Here is a 21,484-nt window from a genome sequence, read left to right as displayed (position 1 = left end):
TAATGTCTCTGAGCTACAGGGTCCTCATGTTTAAAGTGGGGATAATATTTCTATCTCATCGAATGTTGAGAAGATGAGATTTTATTAAATAACATATCAAAATACCAAAGAGCATATTTTGCATCTAGGATTTGTTATTAAAACAAAACTCGGAATTCCATACAGAACACCACTGAATGGGAACTAAAGCTCTGCTCATTCAGATGATCCCTGTAGAAATCTACTTTAGGAAAATAGCCGGCCTTAATCATCATGCCACTTAGTGGCATGAAGCAAGTGAGTTCCACCAAATCAGTGCCTTGTCCTTCCGACTTCCATGCAGATGGCACAGGTGTCTGTCCACAAGAAGCCTAGGTTTAACCACTTCCAAAGGTGGCATAAAATTATCTCTGGGAACATTGGGATCCAGGGATGTTAGGAAATGTAAAGCAACATGACTTCCCCAGCTTTCAGCTACCTCTTCTCCTTGCCTCAGAAGGACAGCCTGCATTTTGAGGGGAGTAGTCAGGGTGCCAGCTTGCAATGGGACAGGTACCACTCAGCTTTCTAGCCCTGCTGCCTCTTTGGAAGGGGCACTCAGAACTTTACACACTATCATCTTCACATTTTAAGCTAACAGTATTCCAAATGTCTGGTGCTCATCACTCACAGATTGTAGACCGTTCTCATTCTTTTTGTAGGGATCCCAAGCCTCTCTAAGCTTCTACTATTGAGTGAAGGATTCCTCACTAGTCCATTTCGATGCCCCTACTTTGCACCAGGTCTCTGATAAATTATTTGTGGTTTTCTGATATGGCCTCAGACAGCCACCCCATATCCCCCAGTGAGAAAACCTGACAACTCCTGCTGCTACTGACTCCTCCTATTATGGTGTTATTGGTGCCTGACATAGAATTTTAGGAACTGCCCCACTGTCACCCATGGCACCTCTCTGAGGGGGTCAGGCCGCGAGCAGGCACATGCCCCTCTCCAAGGTTCTGAACCAGCACGCACACCACATCACAACGCTTTCCTCTAGGACAGTGGTCACTCTTGTCCAGTCTCTCCCAGGAATTCTACACCAACTGCAGGAAGGATGGTGTCTTGGGAGGGGAGAGACAGGGAGAGAGATAGAGCTGAACTTAAGCTGGGAAGTGTCATGGCTACACATGGCACCTAAAAGAATAGGGGTTTTTTTTGTTTGGCATCGTTTTCGAATAACCAGTTACCAAAGAAGGAACCACAACTGAACATGAAACTGACTTCATATTTATTCGATAACTTTACCATCTTTCTGATAGTTGCAAAATTTCCCTCTTTTGGCTTATGTCCTGATTTCAGCCCCGTATCCTGTGTTGAGAGCAAAGGTATAACAATCAGCCTGACCTGGTTTTCTACCTATTTTGCCTCCATAGAAGACCTCATCATATATCTACAGCCCCATTTCCATGTCTGTCTGTGTTTCTTAACTCCTATCTATCTCTCCATAAAATCTCAAAGGACTTTCCCCTTTCTCCAGGAAGCCTCCCAATTATTCAGACATGGCTCCTTAAGTAACGGCTCAGAGTGAGCAGTAAATAAAGAGATGTCCCAACAGTACTGTCATTTTTTATAATTAATCCTGGACCACCCCACCCATGTCTTCCTGGGCCCCCACACCATGCTTTTTGCACCATCCCTACCCCTGATGTCATTTTCTGATCTCCCTCTCTATCCCTTCTTAACCCTTAACCCACATTAAAATATGCAGTCAGTTTTCCAAACTACCATCTTGACTCTTCTGAACCACAAGAACATTATCTCTGCATTATTTTGTCTTACTATATTTAAGAGTCTTGAGTATCAACTGTCCTTGGCTCATTCCCTGTTCCTATTCCAACCCTTTCTCATAAAGGAAGATTGAGTAGAAGATATAGTTTGCTGTGGGAGTAAAAGAGGGGCTTCCCTGCCCACAGGGTGAGGGAGAACAAACAAGCCCAGGTAACATGTCAAGGCCAAACCACCCTTGGGAGGTCAGGGGGCAGATATATAGGTGCACAAAGGAGTTAAAAAGAGCTGGATCCATTCTGGCATTATAGCCTCATGCCCAAGATTAGGCTTCTCTTCCTTCCTGGATGTGCTTGCTGGGGTTAGGGGACCTAAATTGTATAGACTGGAGCACAGAGCCTCCAAAATGTTCTCCTCTCATATAGCTCCAACCTGGTGACAAGGCCCCCAGATGCCATCTCCGAATATTTTGTTCTACATTGATCTTACCTTTCCCCAGACATCTGTAACTCTTTGTGTCTGTATTACTTACTTTGATCCTTACCTGTATGTGTCCACAGTTCCCACTACTCCATGAGTGGGTGGGGGGCTCACCTCACTAGAAAGCATCTGGGTTCACCAACATCATGGGCTGAAACCTAAGTATCTTCATGGCTTTCAGTGTCCAGCACAGTTCTGGGCATGGGGTCTCTGCCCAAGGAATGAGGGGCTGCACAAGGTCAGTCTTTATTGGATGAATGGTTTGGGGTTCCAAATCATCTAATAATGACAATACTACTAATAATAGCAGCTGATATTTACGGAGTTCCTCTGTGTACCAGCCACACAGCTAAACTCTTTGGGTGTATTTTCTCATTAAATCCTCAAAACTACTACTTTTTCAGATGAGAATATTAAGGCCTAGCAATTCGTCTTCTCAAGGTGCACCCACAAGAGAATATTTTTGAACTTGGTTGCTGTGAACATCTAGTGGGTTCACTGGTTAGATACAAGGAACTATAAGTCCCTGGGAACCTCTGAAAAATGATGTGTGTATTCAAGAATTTGTCCATTTTTCTGGGGAAAATCTTCATTGCTTTCATCAGATTCTTCAGGGGGTTGTACACACAATGTGGAGGAGCCCATCGTTGGCCTGATGCAGAGCAGCATAATCTCAGCCTGCACTTGGGGTCTCCCTGGAAAGTTTTACCTCATCATGGTTGCCACCCTCACCAGCTCCCCTTGGGGAGGGATGCAGGGATGTAGAACCTGGCTGCAGCAGTATAGTTAGCTGGACCCTGCCTGGTTGGCATCTTGGACCAGACTGAAGTTCACAGCTAAATTCTGAGACCAGGAAGTTGGCCTTATTAAGATTCCTGATAAAGGAATTGGCTTTTAGGGCTTACCTATCTTCAGCAGATTTTCCCTCTGATTACTCAGGAGTGCTCTTATTTCCAGCTTAATGCCTACAGATACACTCACCCACTCTCTCCCACCCACCCTGGCTCTCCATTTTTCTAAGAAAAAAAAATCATCTGGCCTAAATCACATTAAGAAGCAGGAGATTCTATCTCAATATGGCAACACTTGGGCCAATCCTATGTCTCTAGAAGGATCTTTTCTGTTTAACTCTTTGAGTTCCCAATACCAACCATACTATGCAGGCTGAGCCAACCCCTTGGCCACATTCTGGAAGACACAGAGCCCCATCCCCATAACCCAGGACCTACCATGCCCTTCCACTTAAATCAGCTCAGTGGTTTTCCCATCTTTTAAAAGGACTGAGTCTCTTTAGCCTTTTCACAGGAAGCTTTCATCAGTAGTAACCGTGGCAACAGATCAGAGAAGCTTCAAAAAGCCTGTCTGTATGTAATTAAGAAAAACGAGGACGTGGACGCAAGAGCAGTGAGCTTACACAAGGAGCCTGTGGCTCTGAGCCCTGCCACTGCACGCACTGAGGGCTTTTGCTGACGGAGATGACAGATTTTCTTCTCCCTCTGACTTCCCTCTTCACTCCCCCTTTTAGCGTTTTTGTGTGGTTGTCTCAATTGGCCTGCTTCCTGGGGATATTGCTGGGAACTCTGGTTCTGGAAAGATACTCCCTGCAGGGCTAGGGCCTCAAACCCAGGGAGGGCAGCTTGAATGAGCAGAGGTGGTTCAGCACCTTTCCCTTGGGAGGTTTATTCAGAGGCTAAACCTGCTCTGGTCAGGCTCTCCAAGTACAGGAGAGGCAGAGCAGCCTGCTGGCAGGGACATGCCCTCATCATTAGGCCAGTGGAGCAGAGACCAGGGACCAGCCACCCAGACATTGGGCCCTGCCTTGTCCTGCCCGGGGCAGACCTCCCAGGAAAAGGAGCAGGAGCTAAGCATTGTTGGGAGGCAATCTTAACCTGGTGACTGTTTTATCTCTCAGCACTTATTCTTACTTGAGTCATCTAATTTTCTCGATGTTTTCCTTCTTTCCTATCTGTTTTCTCTTACCACAGTGTAAGATCTATGGGAGCTGAAGCTGATCTGTCTGGCATTTCTCCTAACCCCTGAGTGCCTAGAATAGCACAGAGTATTTGTTAAAGGAATGAATGAGCAGATGATGAGTAGGGAACAGGATCCCAGTCATCGCTTGTGGCTCATGCTTGGGCCACCTCCACAGGTGTGCTCTGCGATCCCAGGCACTGTGCTGGACTCCAAGATACCAAGACACACCGTTACTGTGGAGGATACGTAGCAAGGCATATTGGGTTCTCCCAACTCTCCTTGAAAGGAAAGGATTAAAGGATTCAGATATATGCAACCAGGGACTCAATAACCATGGGCCCTAGAGGCCCCCATTCATGCCTCACAGATGCATTTCTCTGGAATGTAGCCATGAATGCGAAGGGGGCAGTAGTTGCTTTATATGAAGGCTATTTCTAAATAAACATGAAAAAACCTTCCTGGAGATGCACCACTTTTCTTCCTGAGTGGGAAGCAGACTTGGGGCAGCATCAAATGAAGTCTTCCCAGATGCCATGGACACCACTGGATTAGGGACAGGGAAGGCGTCTTCAAACCAGCTCCTCCCTTGCCACCTTTATGTCACTAAAGCCTCTACCACTCAGGGTCACAAGCAGTGAGTCCTCACTGCGGCCATGTCTGTACCCTCCCTCTTCCCCACAGCAGGGCATCTCACATTGGAGTGGGGTGCACACATATAATCTTAAACCATGTATCCTGAGCAGAGGTCAAAATCAGGTACAAGGGTTTTGCTTCCCCTTGGCAAAGAGCAGGGGCCTGGGAACCTTGGAGACGAGCCAGCCACAAGCTCCTGCCCACCAGGAGGCCACTGTGTGGTGAGGACAACACAGAGGAAGAGGTCATCACCAGGCAATGGTGGAATCTGTGTTAGCATCTAGAAATGAGCTTATGGAATACCAGGGGTGGAGGGTATATGACTGGAGGCATCAGTCAAGCCTCCTGGTGGAATGAGTGCTAGATCTTAAAGGGTGTCCAGGAGTTCACCAAGAATATAAAGAGGAAAAGAATTCCAGACGGCAGAGAACACTGTGCAGAGGCTCAGGGGCATGAAGAGAGTTTAGTGTGCACAGGAAATCACAGGAATCTTCCTATTGGCCACGATGTAAGGGCAATGGTCAAGTGGCCAGGGGTGAGATCGTGAAAGACACAACTGCATGGGGACTTGAAGGATGTGGATAGGAGGGTAGATTTTGGGCCTTTGGGGTTTGAGCAGGAGAACACTATGATCTCATGAACATTTCAGAACTCATGCTCTGGCAGGAGAGAATGGATAGGAGGGATGCAAAACGATGTGGGAGGATTTATGAAAAGGCTGCTGCTATAGGGCAGAAAGGTCCACAGGGCCTGTAGTTCTGAGGTGGTGGAGGTATTGAGGAAAGGAACGTTCTGAGGAAAAAGAGGTGGGGCATCACTGTGGTGACAGTCCATCTGCGGGGGACACAGAAGATGTGACTGTCAGGGTCTGGTTGGTGATGACTCACGGTGTCAAGGAAGGGAAGGGCTGAATAGGTGTTCCCTGCATTAATCAGGTAGGAGGCCACAGGAAAAGTGGACGTGGTGGGAGGAGTGGGGAAGTAACCAGGCTGCACGTGGCTGAGCAGGGAGAGAAGAGAGCCTCCACTTTGGAAAGCTCAGCCAGAGAGCAAAGAAGAGAGAATGTCAATGCAGAAAGATGCCAATGACAGCGTTTTGGTTTTAAAATGGCAAAAATGGGGGCAGGCTGGGTGGCTCAGCAGTTTAGTGCTGCCTTCAGCCCAGGGCCTGATCCTGGAGACTCGGGATCGAGTCCCACTTCAGGCTCCCGGCATGGAGCCTGCTTCTCCCTCTGCCTGTGTCTCTGCCTCTCTCTCTCTCTCTCTCTCTCTGTGTGTGTGTGTGTGTGTCTCTCATAAATAAATAAATAAATAAATAAATAAATAAATAAATAAATAAATCTTTAAAAATAATAAATAAATAAAATGGCAAAAAGAAATGGAGGTTAAGCAGAGCAGTGGAGTCAGGGGAGAGGCTGAAGTTGAAAGTCTTGGGGGACAGGAGATACTTGAAATGGGGAGGCCTCCAAAGGGTAGGAAGGATGGGTGGCCACCCTACTGGGCAGTACCTATCCCTGCTCCGTCACCCAAGGCTGTTCCAGTGAGAGCCTCACGATGTCCCAAGAATGCAAGAAGACAGCACTGTTAAAGAATTCACTCCACACCCAGCGGAAAGCAAGCACTGGAGCAATGTATTTATTAGGAGTATGAGAAACGGTGGCCTGTGGAGAGTCGAGGCTGTCTTCTGAGGCAGGGAGCAGGTGGCGCTGACCACTGGGGGCCTGTGGTCCGAATCTCATCCGTCTGAGCAAACAGACGCTTCCAACACAGGCACTGGCCAATATGCACATTAACGAATAGTGCCGCGTGAGGTGAAGCTGCCCTGGCCCGGAAGAGCCCACCACCGGCCATGCCGACCACCCTCCCAGTGCGCTGATTCAAGAAGAGATGGATGTTTATCCCTGGGCAGGGTCTGGGTGGGGGATTCTTGAATGCTATTTGCAAGACTTCAGTAAAAATGCTTCATGGATCCTGCCCTGTCACAAGCATGTATGAAAGTTGTGCTTTAGCTCAGGCCTAATGGGCTTTATATACTACAGTACTGATTTTCTTTCACATTTTAATAGAACCCGATTTAATATTTGCTTTCTGCTCTAGCTGCTTGCTGTTGACTGATTCAACACAGAATCCTTCCCTGGTGCCCCCCGACTTTGTTGTTATTCCCTCATTTTGTTTGTTGGCATTTGATTCCTGTCTTCAGCATGAAACACTTTACACATGTCTTCGTTCAGCTGGCGACAGTCACGTGCGTGAATTCTGAATGCATTACTATCCAGAACGGCTGCTCCAGCAGACCCCCCATTCGGAAGGGGGGCTTCTGGGTAGGATTCATTTTCATCGTTAGACATTGAGGATATGCAGCGCTCAGCTTGGGAGCCTGCGGCCATGGTCTGTTCTGTTCTCGGGCAGGAGATTCTCCAATTTCATCAAATGTCCAGCACTGTGGCTGGTAATTCAGAAACATGTTGCCTTTCTACAAAGGACCAGGCTTTCTAGAATCTAGTATTTAACAAGGCATTTCAACCTCTGCCACAGGCTGAAGAGCAACCGTAGACAGAGCTGTCCAGAGGCAAGGGGCAGCTGCCCTCCTTGACTCCCAGTGAGCCTGGCTGGTTTGCAGGACAGAGAGTCTGTTCAGATCTCCTGTTTGCCATGAACAGATCTTACCCTCCACCTTTGGAGCACCATACCAGTGTAAGGCCAGAGTGGGGGATGGCTTTCTCCTTCGTAGGGAAAGATAACCTGCTTTACTAACAGGCAGCACAGGGCTATGGTTGAGAGCGTGAGCTTTGGAATCAGGCAGACGTGGGTCTCCATACTGGCTTCAGTTCTTATAGACCGCGTGAGCTACAGCCAGTCTCCATTCTCAGCTTTAGTTTCCCTGTCTATAAAGTTGAATTAATCATTGTATCTTCCCATGTAAATGCATGTCAAGCAGCTAGCAGAATGTCTGGAACAAACCTCTCTGCTCTTTTTATAGCATGGGATCAAAAATGGTGGCTCTATGGACCTCCCACCTAACTTTGCTTCTTGTCTTCATGCTTGGGCACTGTGAACTGTTCATCTATCCAGGGGATGTGGCGGTCTGTCCTGCAGAGAAACACTGCCAGCACGGACACACTACACAGACCCCAAATTGTGTGATGTTTTGTCCAGGATGCCAGGATGTGTTGGGGCTTTTGCTGGGCCACTCATGTCCCCCAACTCCCTGAGTTCTATACTAATTAAAAAGACAGGAATCCAATAATTGTCTAATACATATACATATTATACTCTCATAGTCCTAAGAACAAAAGGACTTGAAGCCAAGTCACCCTTCTCACCTTTGCACACATGACTAAAAGAAGTCGTCCCAGGGGTCTCTTGGGTGGCTCAGTGGTTGAGCATCTGCCCAAAGCATCTGCTCAGGGTGTGATCCCAGCGTCCTGGGATTGGGTCCCGCATCAGGCTTCCCACAGGGAACCTGCTTCTCCCTCTGCCTGTTGTGTCTGTCTCTCTGTGTGTGTCTCTCATGAATAAATAAATATAATCTTAAAAAAAAAAGAAGTTGTCCCAATGGGGACGCCTGAGAGAGGAGTTTGGGGTGGGTTGTCATCTCTGTCCACCACATTTTCTCAGAATGGACTGGAACATGGAGATTTGGGATGGAGGAATAGGAGGTGATGTGTGCAAGTGACAAGGGTGGGAACATACCGGCAGATGGAGAGAGGCTGGAAGAGGAAGCCCTGGCCAATCCTCACTGGGCCCTTCTTTGTCTCCCTACAGGTGTCCCATCAGGCCCCCGAAACGTCATTTCCATCGTCAATGAGACATCCATCATTCTGGAGTGGCACCCACCAAGGGAGACAGGCGGGCGGGATGATGTGACCTACAACATCATCTGCAGAAAGTGCCGGGCAGACCGTCGGAGCTGCTCCCGCTGTGATGACAATGTGGAGTTTGTGCCCAGGCAGTTGGGCCTGACCGAGTGCCGTGTCTCCATCAGCAGCCTGTGGGCTCACACCCCTTACACCTTCGACATCCAGGCCGTCAATGGAGTCTCCGGCAAGAGCCCCTTCCCCCCACAGCATGTCTCCGTCAACATCACCACGAACCAAGCCGGTGAGTCTGATGGCATCTGTGCTCCTCCTTCTGTCTGCGGGGCTGGCTCCTTGGCCGTCTCTGTGAAGAAGCAGAGCTGTAGCCCCACCCATTCTGCTCCTGGGCCCCCTTCCAGGAGTGAAGGGGTCAGGTGATGGGCATTTGTGGCCACGGTGGAAACAGGTGGAGTGTTCCACCTCTGAGAGCGAGCCGGATTCTGAGGGATGTTCTCAAGCAGGGCACAAAAGCAAAGAGGCATATATCCAAGTCAGAGTAGAACCTAGTACTCTCTATCCAGCTGGGGCTTAACTGATGCCTTTGGAAAGATAGATGGAAAAACAGACAGACGGACGGGTGGGAGATGGACAGACAGATGGGCGGATGGGTAGGGGGATGCGTGGAAGCCCTGCACGATCTTCAGAACACCAGTGCTGCTTTATCAGAAAACCCAGTGAGAGAAACTTCCCAGAAACCACGTGCTGGAGTATTGCCTTCATAGATTATTTTTCAATTAAGCCACGTAATTCAAGGGTGCGTTCTCCTGTACCGCTTGCTTAGATGGATGCTACACTGTTATAGAGACCTCAGATCGTGGGCAATAGATCACTCCTGATAGCCCGTACATCCCTGTGGCATGCACAGCTCAGAACACATTTGCTTCTCTTCTCTTTATTTCTGTGTCTCTTAGTCTTCTGACCTTTTCTCTTTATTACCTTTTACACCTCTTGCAACAATCCATTTCTTTTTATATCCATTTAACTAGTCCGTTCATGCACTCATTCACTTATTTATTTACTCACTCATCATTAAGAGAGAGTTAGTTAGCATCTGATGTGTGCCACGCTGTGGGCTAGGCACTGTGAGGAATACAGCGATACGTGGACACCACTGTTTCTCCCACAAAACTCATTAACTGTGGAATTTGCAGGCTACAGACACAAAATCCGAATCTGCAGCGTGGTGCATTCGAAGTGTGGGTACCGCGCACATGCGGTAAATACCGAGGGAGTTAGGGAGAAATGAGCAGTCTCTCCCCTGGGGTGATGGCGCAAGACTGCAGAGGGAAAGTCTATAGGCAGTGGGGGTCGTGGGCAATGGACTGTGATCTTATTTGGAATTATGGATTTTTCTCAATCAACAGATTGTAGCAGGACAGCTTGTTAGTGGAATAGCTGGAGCAAGCACTCTCGCTCTCCCTCCGTGTAGCTCCCCCTTCTTAACCTTCTCTTCCCTACTCTGTCCTTGTCTGCTCCTCACCTCCCCAGCCTCCGGCTCCTTCTGCCTCTTTCAATACTAGCATCTTTGATGGCAGATGATTCTTGGGTTTAAGCTGTCAGAACTCAGGAGAAAAAAAGGTGTTGTAGGAGAGCATGGCTGTCCAGATGGCTGCGTTGTTGCCGTGAGCATGTGTGTGTTCGCGTGTGCATGTTTGTATGTATGTGTATGATCACGTGTTTGCATGCATGCGTGTGCAGTGAGAAAACAGGCGTGGAAGTGTGGAAGCCTCCAGCTGGTGACCACAGCCCCAGCGCCTTGGAGACAAAGGTTGTGACAGTCTGTCTTACCCAAAGAAAAGGGGATGGTAATTTCTGGATCACGTTGAGCACGGAACACGGGCAGCCTTTGTTAGCATTGTTTCCCTTGGAGAGTTTAAGGCAGAAAACTGGCTGAAATATTTTAGTGTCCCAGCTTCTGGGACTAATAATCCTGCCAGGCTGTCATGTCATGCTGGGCTTGGCTGTCTGCTCTCTCTCTCTAAGAATGTGCGAACAAACCTGCCACTTATAGCGGTTTGCTTTGATTCCTGCCCCTCCCTATCCTTACCCTGCTATTCCCGAACCTGCCCATCTGCTTGTCTTGCCATCTGCACCTTCCCAGGCTGCAGAGGCGCCGAGGGACCAGGGCTCCTGCAAGGGGCCAGGCATTGCCAGCATCAGAAATATTTGTTGTTATCCTCACTCACTTGCTCCTCCAAGACTATCTTTCTCCTGCCATTTGTTCCCCCTCTGGCTGCCCCTTTATTCTTAACCTTCCCTGATTTTGGAGTCCCAGCCCCATTGGCATCTTCCAATTTATGTTTTCTTTTGGGTCATCCTGGAATTTGGATGTTGGAAGGTTTACAATCAATGAGGGAAGGATGCTTCTTGGGGGCATGGAGTATGACAAAACAAATGACAAGGTGACCCGTGAGTCCTAAGCTGTGGGCTGTGGAGCTCTGAAGGACATGGTGCTATTACACTGCTTTGACAGATCTATGTGTGAATGAAAACTATTTTTAACCAACAGATAATTCTTTTAAAAGATGGGATCCTTCAAAATAAACACCTGGGCCTGTACCTCTGCAAGAACAGTTTAAAAACATGAATGGAAGTGACGTTTTTGGGGGGAGGGCATGGGGAGAGGGAGAGGGAGAGAGAAAGAGAATCTTAAGTAGGCTCCAGGTGAGCTCGAAGTGAGGTTCAATCTCACGACCCTGAGATCATGACCTGAGCTGAAATCAAGAGCCACCCAGGCACCCCTAAGTGACACATTTTATAAGAGATGAAAGAGAGACTAAGTAGCAGTCATCATAAAAGCCATATCACTCAAATCCATTAAAGGCAGAGGTAGACGGACCCATGTAAGTCCGTAAGTCATGACACATCTAACCCCTTTCCAGGGACCCCCGAGCTCTTCCAGTCTGGGTAACATCAGGTCAGCCTCCTCACCCTGACCTCATGGTATGGTATGGCTTCTGCCACCACTTTTCTACTGCCTGGGTCATGAGGAGGTAGGTGGAAGGTAAATAATTTGACCCAGAGTTGTTCTAGAATCCATCCTTAAGTCACATGGTAAGTGCTGTTCCAATGCCTATCCTAGGTCCAGAACTGCCCAAACTGAAATAAGTGGGGACCATTGAATGGATCCTGATTGAAGAGTAGGTGAATAATTATTATTATAACTTAATGCTTCATGCTTATGGGTCTGTTCTGTTTGTTTTGTTCTTGAGTTGACAGAATTTTGGAGCACGTGGACCAATTTGATCCTCATAGTTACCCATGACTTGGGCGTTGTTCCTGTTTCAGATAAGGAAGAAAAGGCTTAAGGGGGTTTGAGAATCTAGGATTAGAAGAAGTTCAGCAGGGCATCACCTTTGTTTCTGCCTTCCTATGGCCTGTCCTAAAGGGTTGGCAGTCCTCTGAGCATACAGAGATTTTCAGAGGCAGCCAGTGCCATCCTGCTGAGTGGGCACCTTACCGTACAGCCTCTGTTACCCTTCCACAATTTTCTCTATGACAAAGAACCCCAAAAGGCTTTTTTTCCTGCCTCTGGACGGAAATGGAGATACGTGTATGTTTGTTGAGGGATCTAAAGTGTCCCCAAAGTGAATTGGAGCTTGACAAGTGGGTGTCAGTAAGAGTCACATGAGAGAAGGGTTTGGATAAATCAGCTGCTAAGTGGTCTTTGACTTGATCTGAAGCTCGATGCTCATGAATATCAGACTGTCCTGGGAGGCTGCTTGCTGCTCTGGGCTGGTTTTTCCTTTGGTCAGAAGCTACTGACCACATCTATGGCTACACATGTAGTTTTTACTGTTCAGTAGACACAGGATTGTCATGCTCTTCCTTCTCGGGGCTGCCCAAACATGACACTGATGCTCTATCCCAGTGGAAGCAGGCAGCTCATCCTAGCTGATTGAGGTCTCCAATACAGAGAGTTATGGTTGGCATCAGTCCATCAGAGGGAGTTACCAAGAGGCTTTTCTTGACCCTAAGGGCTGGGATCTAAGAAGAGACCTTAGGAGGTTTATTTTTTTTTTATTTTTTTTTTATTGGAGTTCAATTTGCCAACATATAGCATAAAACCCAGTGCTCATCCCGCCAAGTGCCCCCCCTCAGTGCCCATCACCCAGTCACCCCAACCCCCCCCCCCGCCCACCTCCCTTTCCACTACCCTTTGTTTGTTTCCCAGAGTTAGGTGTCTCTCATGTTTTATCACCCTCACTGATATTTTCACTCATTTTCTCTCCTTTTCCTTTATTTTTATAAGCATCTTCTGGCCCATAGAGCACACAGAGACAAGCATCACCGGGGGGATACTGAAGGATCTCTTAGGTCCTGAAAAACAGAAGACTTCCTTCTATCTCCTTCTGTGATGGCCTCAGTCATGTCTATAGTCATGACTACTCAAAGATCTTGTATCACTTGGAGAGCAGCAGAATTAGATCTCACCTGGCCCACAGGCAGTGGCAGAGAACTGCCATTTGGAGCACCTCCAATATGCCACACTCATGCCAAGTTCTTTACAAAGTTGAGGTAGATCAGATGAAGAAACCGGGATCAGAGTGCTTTCAGAATCTGCTCAACATCCCACAGCCAGCAGTGCTGTTTCTAGGTTTCAAACTCAGATTTGTGGCCATTTTATCCTCTGACTGATCAAAAATCGCATTATGGTGAGCCAGGTAAGTTGTGAGCTCTCTCTAAGCTATTGCCACATAGCTGGGCCACTTCAGCTGTCAAAAAAAATGTCCATCATCTCCGGTCAGAGTTGGTCATGAATTATGCAAGCTCAGGTTTACGTGAGGTCTTCAGGGATGCAGCCTTGCACTGAATACAGCTGCCTGGAGTTTAAAATAGACCGAATCAGGTGGCACTGTCTTTGTTCCAGTGGCCAAGCGATCTGCAGAGAGGTTGTTATCACCACTAACTCCTGCAGTCACTCTCTGGCACCTGGCCCCAGATTCAGACTGATGGCCGGATCATCTGGCTGTCAGAGAGAATTAAAGTGAATGACAAACTTTACTTCTTTTTTCTGCCAACTAGATTCAGAATGTCAGAGTTGGGGAAGGGGACCTCAGAGGAAATCTTGGAAAAAATAAATAAGACAAATCAGACGGGCACATCTAAAAAATCAACTTGCCGCAAAATAAAAGAGTCAGTGAACTTGGGACCATCTAAGCCAGAGAGAACAAACTCAAAGGCCCAGGAGGCCTGGCAAGGCAGTGGAGAAGAGCAAACCCGGGCAAAGTGTCAGGCAGTAGGGAGTGGTGAGGACTGCAGAGAACTGTAGAGAACAGGGCCAGCCTCTGCTCAGGGCTCCAGCAAGCGGTGCCGTACCTAGCACTGCCAGAGCTTATAAACTGAAAACCAAGATTTAAAATGGTGACAATTAGAACATTTTAAAGTACTTGGGAGCCAAACAAATCCAATACTGGGTTTGACCTATTGGCTGTGGTTTGTAGCCTCCAATTCAGAGGGCTGATTTGATTTACCCAAGTCTGAATGGCAAGTGTGCTGTGTTGACCTAGCCTGATATATTCCACCATGGAGCAGTCACCTTTCTCACCTCCTGGGGTTTGTTTGTTTGTTTTGAGATTATTTATTTATTTATTTGAGAGAGAGACAGCAAGAGAGAACAGCAGCCAGGGGGAGGGCAGAGGGAGAAGGGAGAGAAGCAGGCTCTCCGCCGAGCAGGGAACCCAACACGGGTCTGGATCCCAGGACCCTGAGGTCATGACCTGAGCCAAAGGCAGATGCTTAACTTACTGAGCCACCCAGGAGCCCCCATCTTTCTCACCTCCTGGACTCAGTACAGTAGAGGTGTGGCAGGGGATCCTGCAGTTGGACCCTCTCTATTCTTCACATGACTCCGACAAGTTCACCTGAACTGCCATGACCCCTCCTTTCTCAGCTGTAAAAAAGGAGTGACAACACTTGCTCCCTAGCGCTGTTGTAACAAACAAATGAGATGGGAAAGAAAGTCACTTTTCGAACCATGCTGTGGATGAGGGGATGAGCGTCATTCTGGGCCAGACAGCAGTTTGCTGGACTCTTTCCCGAGGCCGTTTCCTTCCAAGGCCCCTGCATCTCTTTGTTTGGAACTGATGTCATCCCCATCAGATAAATGACTGGTATCTGTCCATTCTTCGAGGGAGGAGGAGGCACCCGAAGGGTGAGTAGCAAAGTCCCAAGGAGTTGATGAGGGCAATAGTGCCAGAACCTGTGTACCTGAACCAGGCTGATCCTGCCGCTCAGAGGAGCCTTATCTGTCTTTCCTCTTCGTGTGTTTAGAGGAGCAGCACTTGCTCTCTTACTTTTATGATGCCATCAGCAGTATTTATATCTGACATTTATATTACGCACGGTCCATGTGTGGCCCACTGTGCCTATTGCATGTGGAATATTAACACATTCACTGAGCCTACAGACACAACCCATTACTTAATTTTGTTTAAAAGATACTGCATTACTTCCATTAATGGTCAGAAGCCCCTATAGTTTGTCCATTTTAAAGGTGTTTTTGAGGCTCCTAGACAATTAAAGTCACTCAGAGATGCTACTTTTCCTACAAAAGAATTACCTAGCCCACCAATTCCTCTGAACACATCACCTAATTTGCATTATTCCTTGGTTAAATATAGTATTTGCATGCATAAAGAATAATCTTTGAATATGAAAAGGAATTTTATGATATTGCAATATATCGAGCTCTTTGGAGGAAAGATATTATGTAAATCTCAAAATTAAATATTAAAACAATATTACAGTGCTGCCTGTAAAAATTTAGAGTGTTAAGATCCATATGCTGAAACCAGTTCATTTTTAGGGGCTGGTCTCATTGGAAATTAGTAGGCGAAATTTGCTCCAAAGTAGAGAAAAGATTGAGTCAGAACTTTAAAAAGACTGGAATGACTTTAAAGAAAACTTTCATTGAAATTAATAAAGAAAAGTTTAGAAACCTTAAGTAAACGAAATTTTCACCTTTCTTAATTCAATTTCACAGAGCATTTCATTGCTTTCAGCCCATTGTTGATTCTAAAAAGGTTGTTTTTATTGTTTCTTAAGCCCTGACAATGAGAAGAAAATTTAAGTGGTCTCGAAGAGTTCTAGGCCATTTTTGCAAACAGTGGTGTGTTGTCTGTTGAACTGAGTGCGTCAGCAGATAGTGCAGCTCTTGATCAAAGCCTTGGCTTCCACCCCTCGGCAGTCTTGAGGCTCTCCAAGAGACGGTGAGCTCTATGGGAAATCAGACTCTCTCACCTACCCAGCTTCGTGAGGGAGGGACCATACCATGCTAGGCACAGGAACCTTGGTAAATACTTGCCAGGATCCTCTCATCCCTACATATGAGTTAGGACATAAATGTTTGGCTGGGGTGTGGTGATAGCCGGCTGACCGGGTGTCTTTCTCCTCTGTGGCTCCTAAAAGGAAAAAGGTTGGGAATGATCCTAGGATGATGCCAGCAGACTTGATCCATTCAGAGGAGCATGGTGAGACTCGTACTCTAAGGGGTTTATTTATTTAAGCACTTTACCTTTGGAAATGTATTCATTCATTCAACACAGTCTTCGTGACTGCCTTCCACAGGCTGACTCATTGGTTCCTGCTTCTAGGGGCTCCCATTCATTCACTTTTTCTCTCTCTCTCTCTCTCTCCTTTTTTTTTTTTTTTTAGGTATTTAAAATTTATTTATTCATGAGAGGCACAGAGAGAGAGGCAGAGATATAGGCAGAGGGAGAAGTAGGTTCTCCGTGGGGAATCCGATGCAGGACTCAATCCCAGTACCCTGGGATCACGGCCTGAGCCAAAGGCAGACACTCAACCACCAAGCCACCCAGATGTCCTCATTCACTTTCTCAACAAATATTTATTGAGGCTTTCTGGGTGTCATGCACGGCTCTAAGCATCAGGAACATGGGTGCAAATAACAGAGATGACAATCTGTGCTTTGTGGAGCTCACATTCTAGTCCATGGCACTCACCGAGACTGGGGTCAGAGGCCCAGACAAGGCACAAGGGAGCAGACAACTAGCTGGTCAGCAACACAGAGGGCCCTTCAGGGGAGCTCTTGGTCCACGACCCACTGTGATGCCAGCCTCCTCTTTGCAAAAGTTCAGCTGCAGCCACAGGTACCTGACAGAGAGCATTTCAGTATGTAGTGGCTGCTGCTGAAAGGTGAGTGTTGAGTGGGCGATTCCATTGCTCACTGACTGACCTATTGGGACTTCTCGTGGACAGATATCACCCGCTGTACTGAGCAGTGGTTGCATGTGGTGGTTCTCTGAGTTTCTGGTCCTGAGCAGTGTCTGGTGATGCTAACTTCTGGGGAACAGCCGAGAAGCACCCTGCCCTGCATCCCTGCTGGGATGACTGGAGGGCCCCATGGGGCTGGGCGCTCATTTGCTCATTTTATTCTACCTGGGGCTGGGCGCTCCAAGTCTGTAGTTTGTTATATGAAAATGGGACAGACTGCTGGCAGTGAGATTGTAGCAAGTTCTTACCCTGTTCCAAGTCCAAATGAGATTGCAATAACCCTCCTCATAGAGGGAACCTCACTGAGGGAACTTCTAGTTGGATTATGAGATAGTTGCTATTCGCCCTGTGGCCTTGGCAAAGGAGATGGGAGGGAGGAGGAGTCCTGGTGATGTGCCTGCCCTCCACTCCTCCAGCAAATGTCAGCTCCGTGAGCCCCAACTATAATCTTCCGGACAGCATCCCTGTATTCATCTTATTGGCTATTGTTCCCCAGTGTCTCGCTAGATGCCTGAAATAATAGAAGCCAATTAATGTTTATTGAATGGATTAATAAATTATCAAGTAGATGTATGAATGAATGCCTCAGTCTTTCTTAGACTCATCTCAGGCATCAGCAAATGGTGCAGCTTGAGCTGTGGCCCTTGCTTCCTCAAGCATCTTTGGGCGGGCGCTGCGATGGGAGTTAAGCCCTTACACTCTTCCAGATGTTGCTGAGACGTGGAACTTCCTGGGGGCACTGTCCTCCCCTAAACGTGGCCCTGTGGGAGACACCCCACTGTGACCCAGGCTGCCCCTGCCCTTCAGGCCAGGAGCCAGCTGCCGGAGCAAGCCTTGCGGGGGTGGTTGGGCTGGCGTTCCGACGCGCTGTCTGTCCACCGGCATGCCAACTCCGTGCCTATCATTTTCACAGCACCAGCCATGTTAAACAGGCAGGAGCACCAGGGGTTTTTGAATGCCGCAATTAACAAAACAGTAATCAAGCTAAGTGTTTAATTTCAGAAAATTAACATCTTCTCTAAGCGGATGTGAAAGATGGAGAAAAAAGGCACATTAAATGTTCTGGGTAAATAAAGGCAACAGCAGACCACAAATATTTTCCAGTTCAAGGGAGACTTTTTGCCACCCCTCAGGCCTTGGGATGAGTTGCCTTCTGAGACCTGGGCTGCAGGACATCAGCGAAAGAATGGAGCCCTAGGATTTCAAAATGTGTGTGCTTTTGTCTTGTCTCATCCTCTTTTCTTCTCATCTCTTTTCTTTTTTTTCCTTTTCTTTTCCTTTCTTTTCTTCTTGTCTCTTCCCTTCTCTTCCCTTCCTTTCTCTTTTCTTTCAGAACAAAGCAAATGCTTTATCCATCCAGAAGAGCTCAGGGGAACAAGGACCCTCTGTGAGCATATCTGCCCCATAGAAAATCCTGATGTGTGTATTGTCCTTCTTTGAACTGTACTAGTCATAAAGATGACACAGTGAGTTCTTGAATGTGCATTAGTTTTTCATGAGCATAGGCCATATTTCTCCTGATAGACTTTACAGCTCCTGAGGGAGAAGACCAGGTCTCACTCTTCCACTAACCCCTGTATGTCAGCACAGTGTCCTCTGTTCTGAGATGTCCTGACTGGCTTTACATAATGTTCATGGTTTTGTGATGCCTCATAAACCAGCCAGCTGGCATTTGTTTGTAGGCGCAGGTTTGCATGTGGGGAGGGAAGCTTGTGAGGAGGTGGGTGCGCAGGGGGCTGGATAGGGACAGGACCTCCTGGTGTCTGTTGGCTTATCCGATGCCTCACAGAAGAGAGTGAGGGCCCAGGACAAGGACAGCAAGGGCAAGGAAGGCTGTTTTGCAGCAGGAACCAGGTGAAGTTTGAGCACAATAGGCAGCCTTGAGACTCGGTGATGAGGTGCCACAGTTCTACAGGGAGGGAGGGCACTCAGGGCTTGTGGGGGTTGCACTGAACATGACCACACGTCCTCAGAAAGGGGACTGGAAATTTGGCTAAGTGAGCAGCTTTCCCAGGGGGTGTTTCGCAGGCACCTGACATGGAGAACAGAGAAAACAAAGCAGGAGACTGAGCACATGGATTGCAAATACATAGACATGCCAGGGGCTCCCAGAAGTGCTCAGGGACAACGACCAGGGGAGGGGGGCTCAGTTCTGCACATGTGTGATTTGTGGAGATTTGAGTTCCCAAGCCCAGCACTAGTTATGCAGTTGGACATTTTCTCCACGATGTGAGAGATAAGCTTGGCTGAAGATAAGCTGAGGGTGAATGGAGAAGTATTGGGGTCAAAGGTTTGAGGATCGTGGCAAGTTTGGCAGTGCTATTGCAGAGAATGGGAGATGGGATTGAGCAGAGAAATCGCTCATTTCCAGAAAGCGTTGAGGGCTCCTAGGAAGCTGATGATCATGTGTTTACAAGGCTGTCCATCTGCCCTGGTATGTGACTTTCTCAGCACTGCATGGCTGACCCTACAGGAAGTTAATCAAGGATCTCTCTTGGGATGAGTTTTGCTGGCTATGTGCTCAGAAAAGATAAAGGAGACTCATGCTGGAGGGTTCAGGAGTATTGCCAGTTGTGTTATTGCAAAGATGGAACTGGGGTGGATAATGAGGGATGCAAATAAGGAAGAGAGATAATGCTTAGGGTGGAAGTCAAGTCCGAGAGGGCCGGATGAGCCAACCAAAGTTCTGGTGGCTCATCAGAGGTTGCTGAGAGGAAGGAGAAGACCTGAGTTTGCAGCTTTGAAAATGGAGCAGGTGAGGCTGAATCCAAGTGTGCCACAAGAATGGGCAGGTGCGTAAGAGTGGTGGGGCCAGGGCACAGAAAGTACACTGTTCTGGGGGGACATGGGAGTCACCCACCGAAGGGCAAATCCTGGCGTGGAGAAGACAAAAGCTCAAGTGTTCGGTGAGTCGGGACTGGTGGTAGGAGGGAGAACACAGTGATCTCAAGCTTGGAGACTGGCAGCCCAGCTGAGACACACTTTAACAGAGGGTGTAGGAGATGGTGAGCAATGGTGTGGAAGTGGTGACTGGGAATAGGGACATAGCCCACTTCCCGACCATGAGGTATGCTGGGCATGAAGCTGTAAACTGCCACACTTTAGAGGGCTGCAGGGCAGAGGTGTCCCCAGCAGTCATAGTCCAGGGGAGGGAGACCCATACCTTTATGGGGATGGTGGCATACAGAGAGGGGCTCGCAGCTGGGCATTGAAGGGTGGAAACCTGCCTGCAGGATGAGGGGTTCTGGACCTCTGGGTCCTACAGCTGGGAGACTTCCATCTCCGGATCACAGAGGATAGTCACAGAGACTGCAGGCACAGCAACCCTGCCCGGTGTCAGTGGTGGCACTGTCAGTCTGTGGGTGGTGGCAGTAGGTTGCCCAGATGTGAGGGGCGCCCTACTGGGCATGTGTGAGTGAGAGCCAGTTGTGATGGGCACACAATCTGCTGCAGGGTATCCTTTGCTCTCTCCCGTGGCCTCGTCAATGTCAGGGTTTCTGTGAACCGCCTTCTGTGATCAAACATTCAACAAACTGGAGCTGCCATCATGCTTGTCTCACATTGGGAAAGGCTAACGGGTCTGCAGGAGGCACGGCTAATGGGTCTGTCCTCAGCCTCCTTGCCCTGGGACAAGGCATCACCTGACAAATGCCCCTCATATCCCTTCAGAGCCTCCTACTGCTACAGGGCCATAGCACTCACCATTCTTTCCACAATAAAGGGCCATTTCCTGGTGCGCCTCCTGGTTACCCCAGCAGGGAAGAGTCAAGCAGGATGACCTAGGAGGGCCCCCAGGATCCCATGAGCTAGATGCTTCCTTCCTCTGGCACAGACCTCTGCACACTTCCACCTCTCTGGAGACCCTCGATCTCCCTGAGGAGCTGTCCTCCCCTGTGCTGGGCATCCTCAGTGCTGGGGCCTGAGTGGAGGAGGAGGGGAGAGATGAGCAATGCCATCATTTCTGGCTCTGCTCTCACCTGCTGAGGACTTAGGGAAGTCACTCTCTATCTAGCCTTCAGTGCTCAGATCCATAAATTGTGAGAATTGGCAGAAAACTGAATGACCTCATATGTCCTCTCAAAATTTTATATTCTGATCTCTAGACAAATAGTTCCCAAATTTGAGTGTGTATTAGATACCCTGGAGGGCTTGTTTAAAAAGTCTCTCTCTCTTTTTTTTTTTAAGATTTTATTTATTTATTCATGAGACACACACACACACACACACACAAAGAGAGAGAGAGAGAGAAGCAGAGACACAGGCAGAAGGAGAAGCAGGCTCCATGCAGGGAGCCCGACGTGGGACTCAATCCCGGGTCTGGGCTGAAGGCAGCGCTAAACCTCTGAGCCACCCGGCCTGCCCTGGAGGACTTGTTTATTTTTTTATTTTTTTTATTTTTTTTAAAGATTTATTTTTTTTTAATTTATTTTTTAGTGGTGTTCAATTTACTAACATAACCCCCAGTGCCCGTCACCCATTCACTCCCACCCCCCGCCCTCCTCCCCTTCTACCACCCCTAGTTCGTTTCCCAGAGTTAGCAGTCTTTACGTTCTGTCTCCC

The 21,484-nt window shown here is 48.0% G+C and overlaps 1 protein-coding gene across 5 annotated transcripts in view; it reads left to right on the top strand.

Moving 5' to 3' along the window:
* Positions 1-21,484, top strand: part of EPHB1 (EPH receptor B1) — a 474,340-nt gene that overhangs the window by 347,751 nt on the left and 105,105 nt on the right. For all 5 annotated transcript variants that reach the window (XM_077865055.1, XM_077865054.1, XM_077865053.1 and 2 more), the window contains one exon: positions 8,598-8,933. In XM_077865055.1, the coding sequence (XP_077721181.1) occupies positions 8,598-8,933 (336 nt within the window). The remainder of the gene's footprint in view (positions 1-8,597; positions 8,934-21,484) is intronic.

Source organism: Canis aureus, chromosome 22, assembly GCF_053574225.1.
Source record: "Canis aureus isolate CA01 chromosome 22, VMU_Caureus_v.1.0, whole genome shotgun sequence".
In the NCBI taxonomy this organism is placed as follows: domain Eukaryota; kingdom Metazoa; phylum Chordata; class Mammalia; order Carnivora; family Canidae; genus Canis; species Canis aureus.
This window is presented reverse-complemented; position numbering and strand designations above follow the sequence as displayed.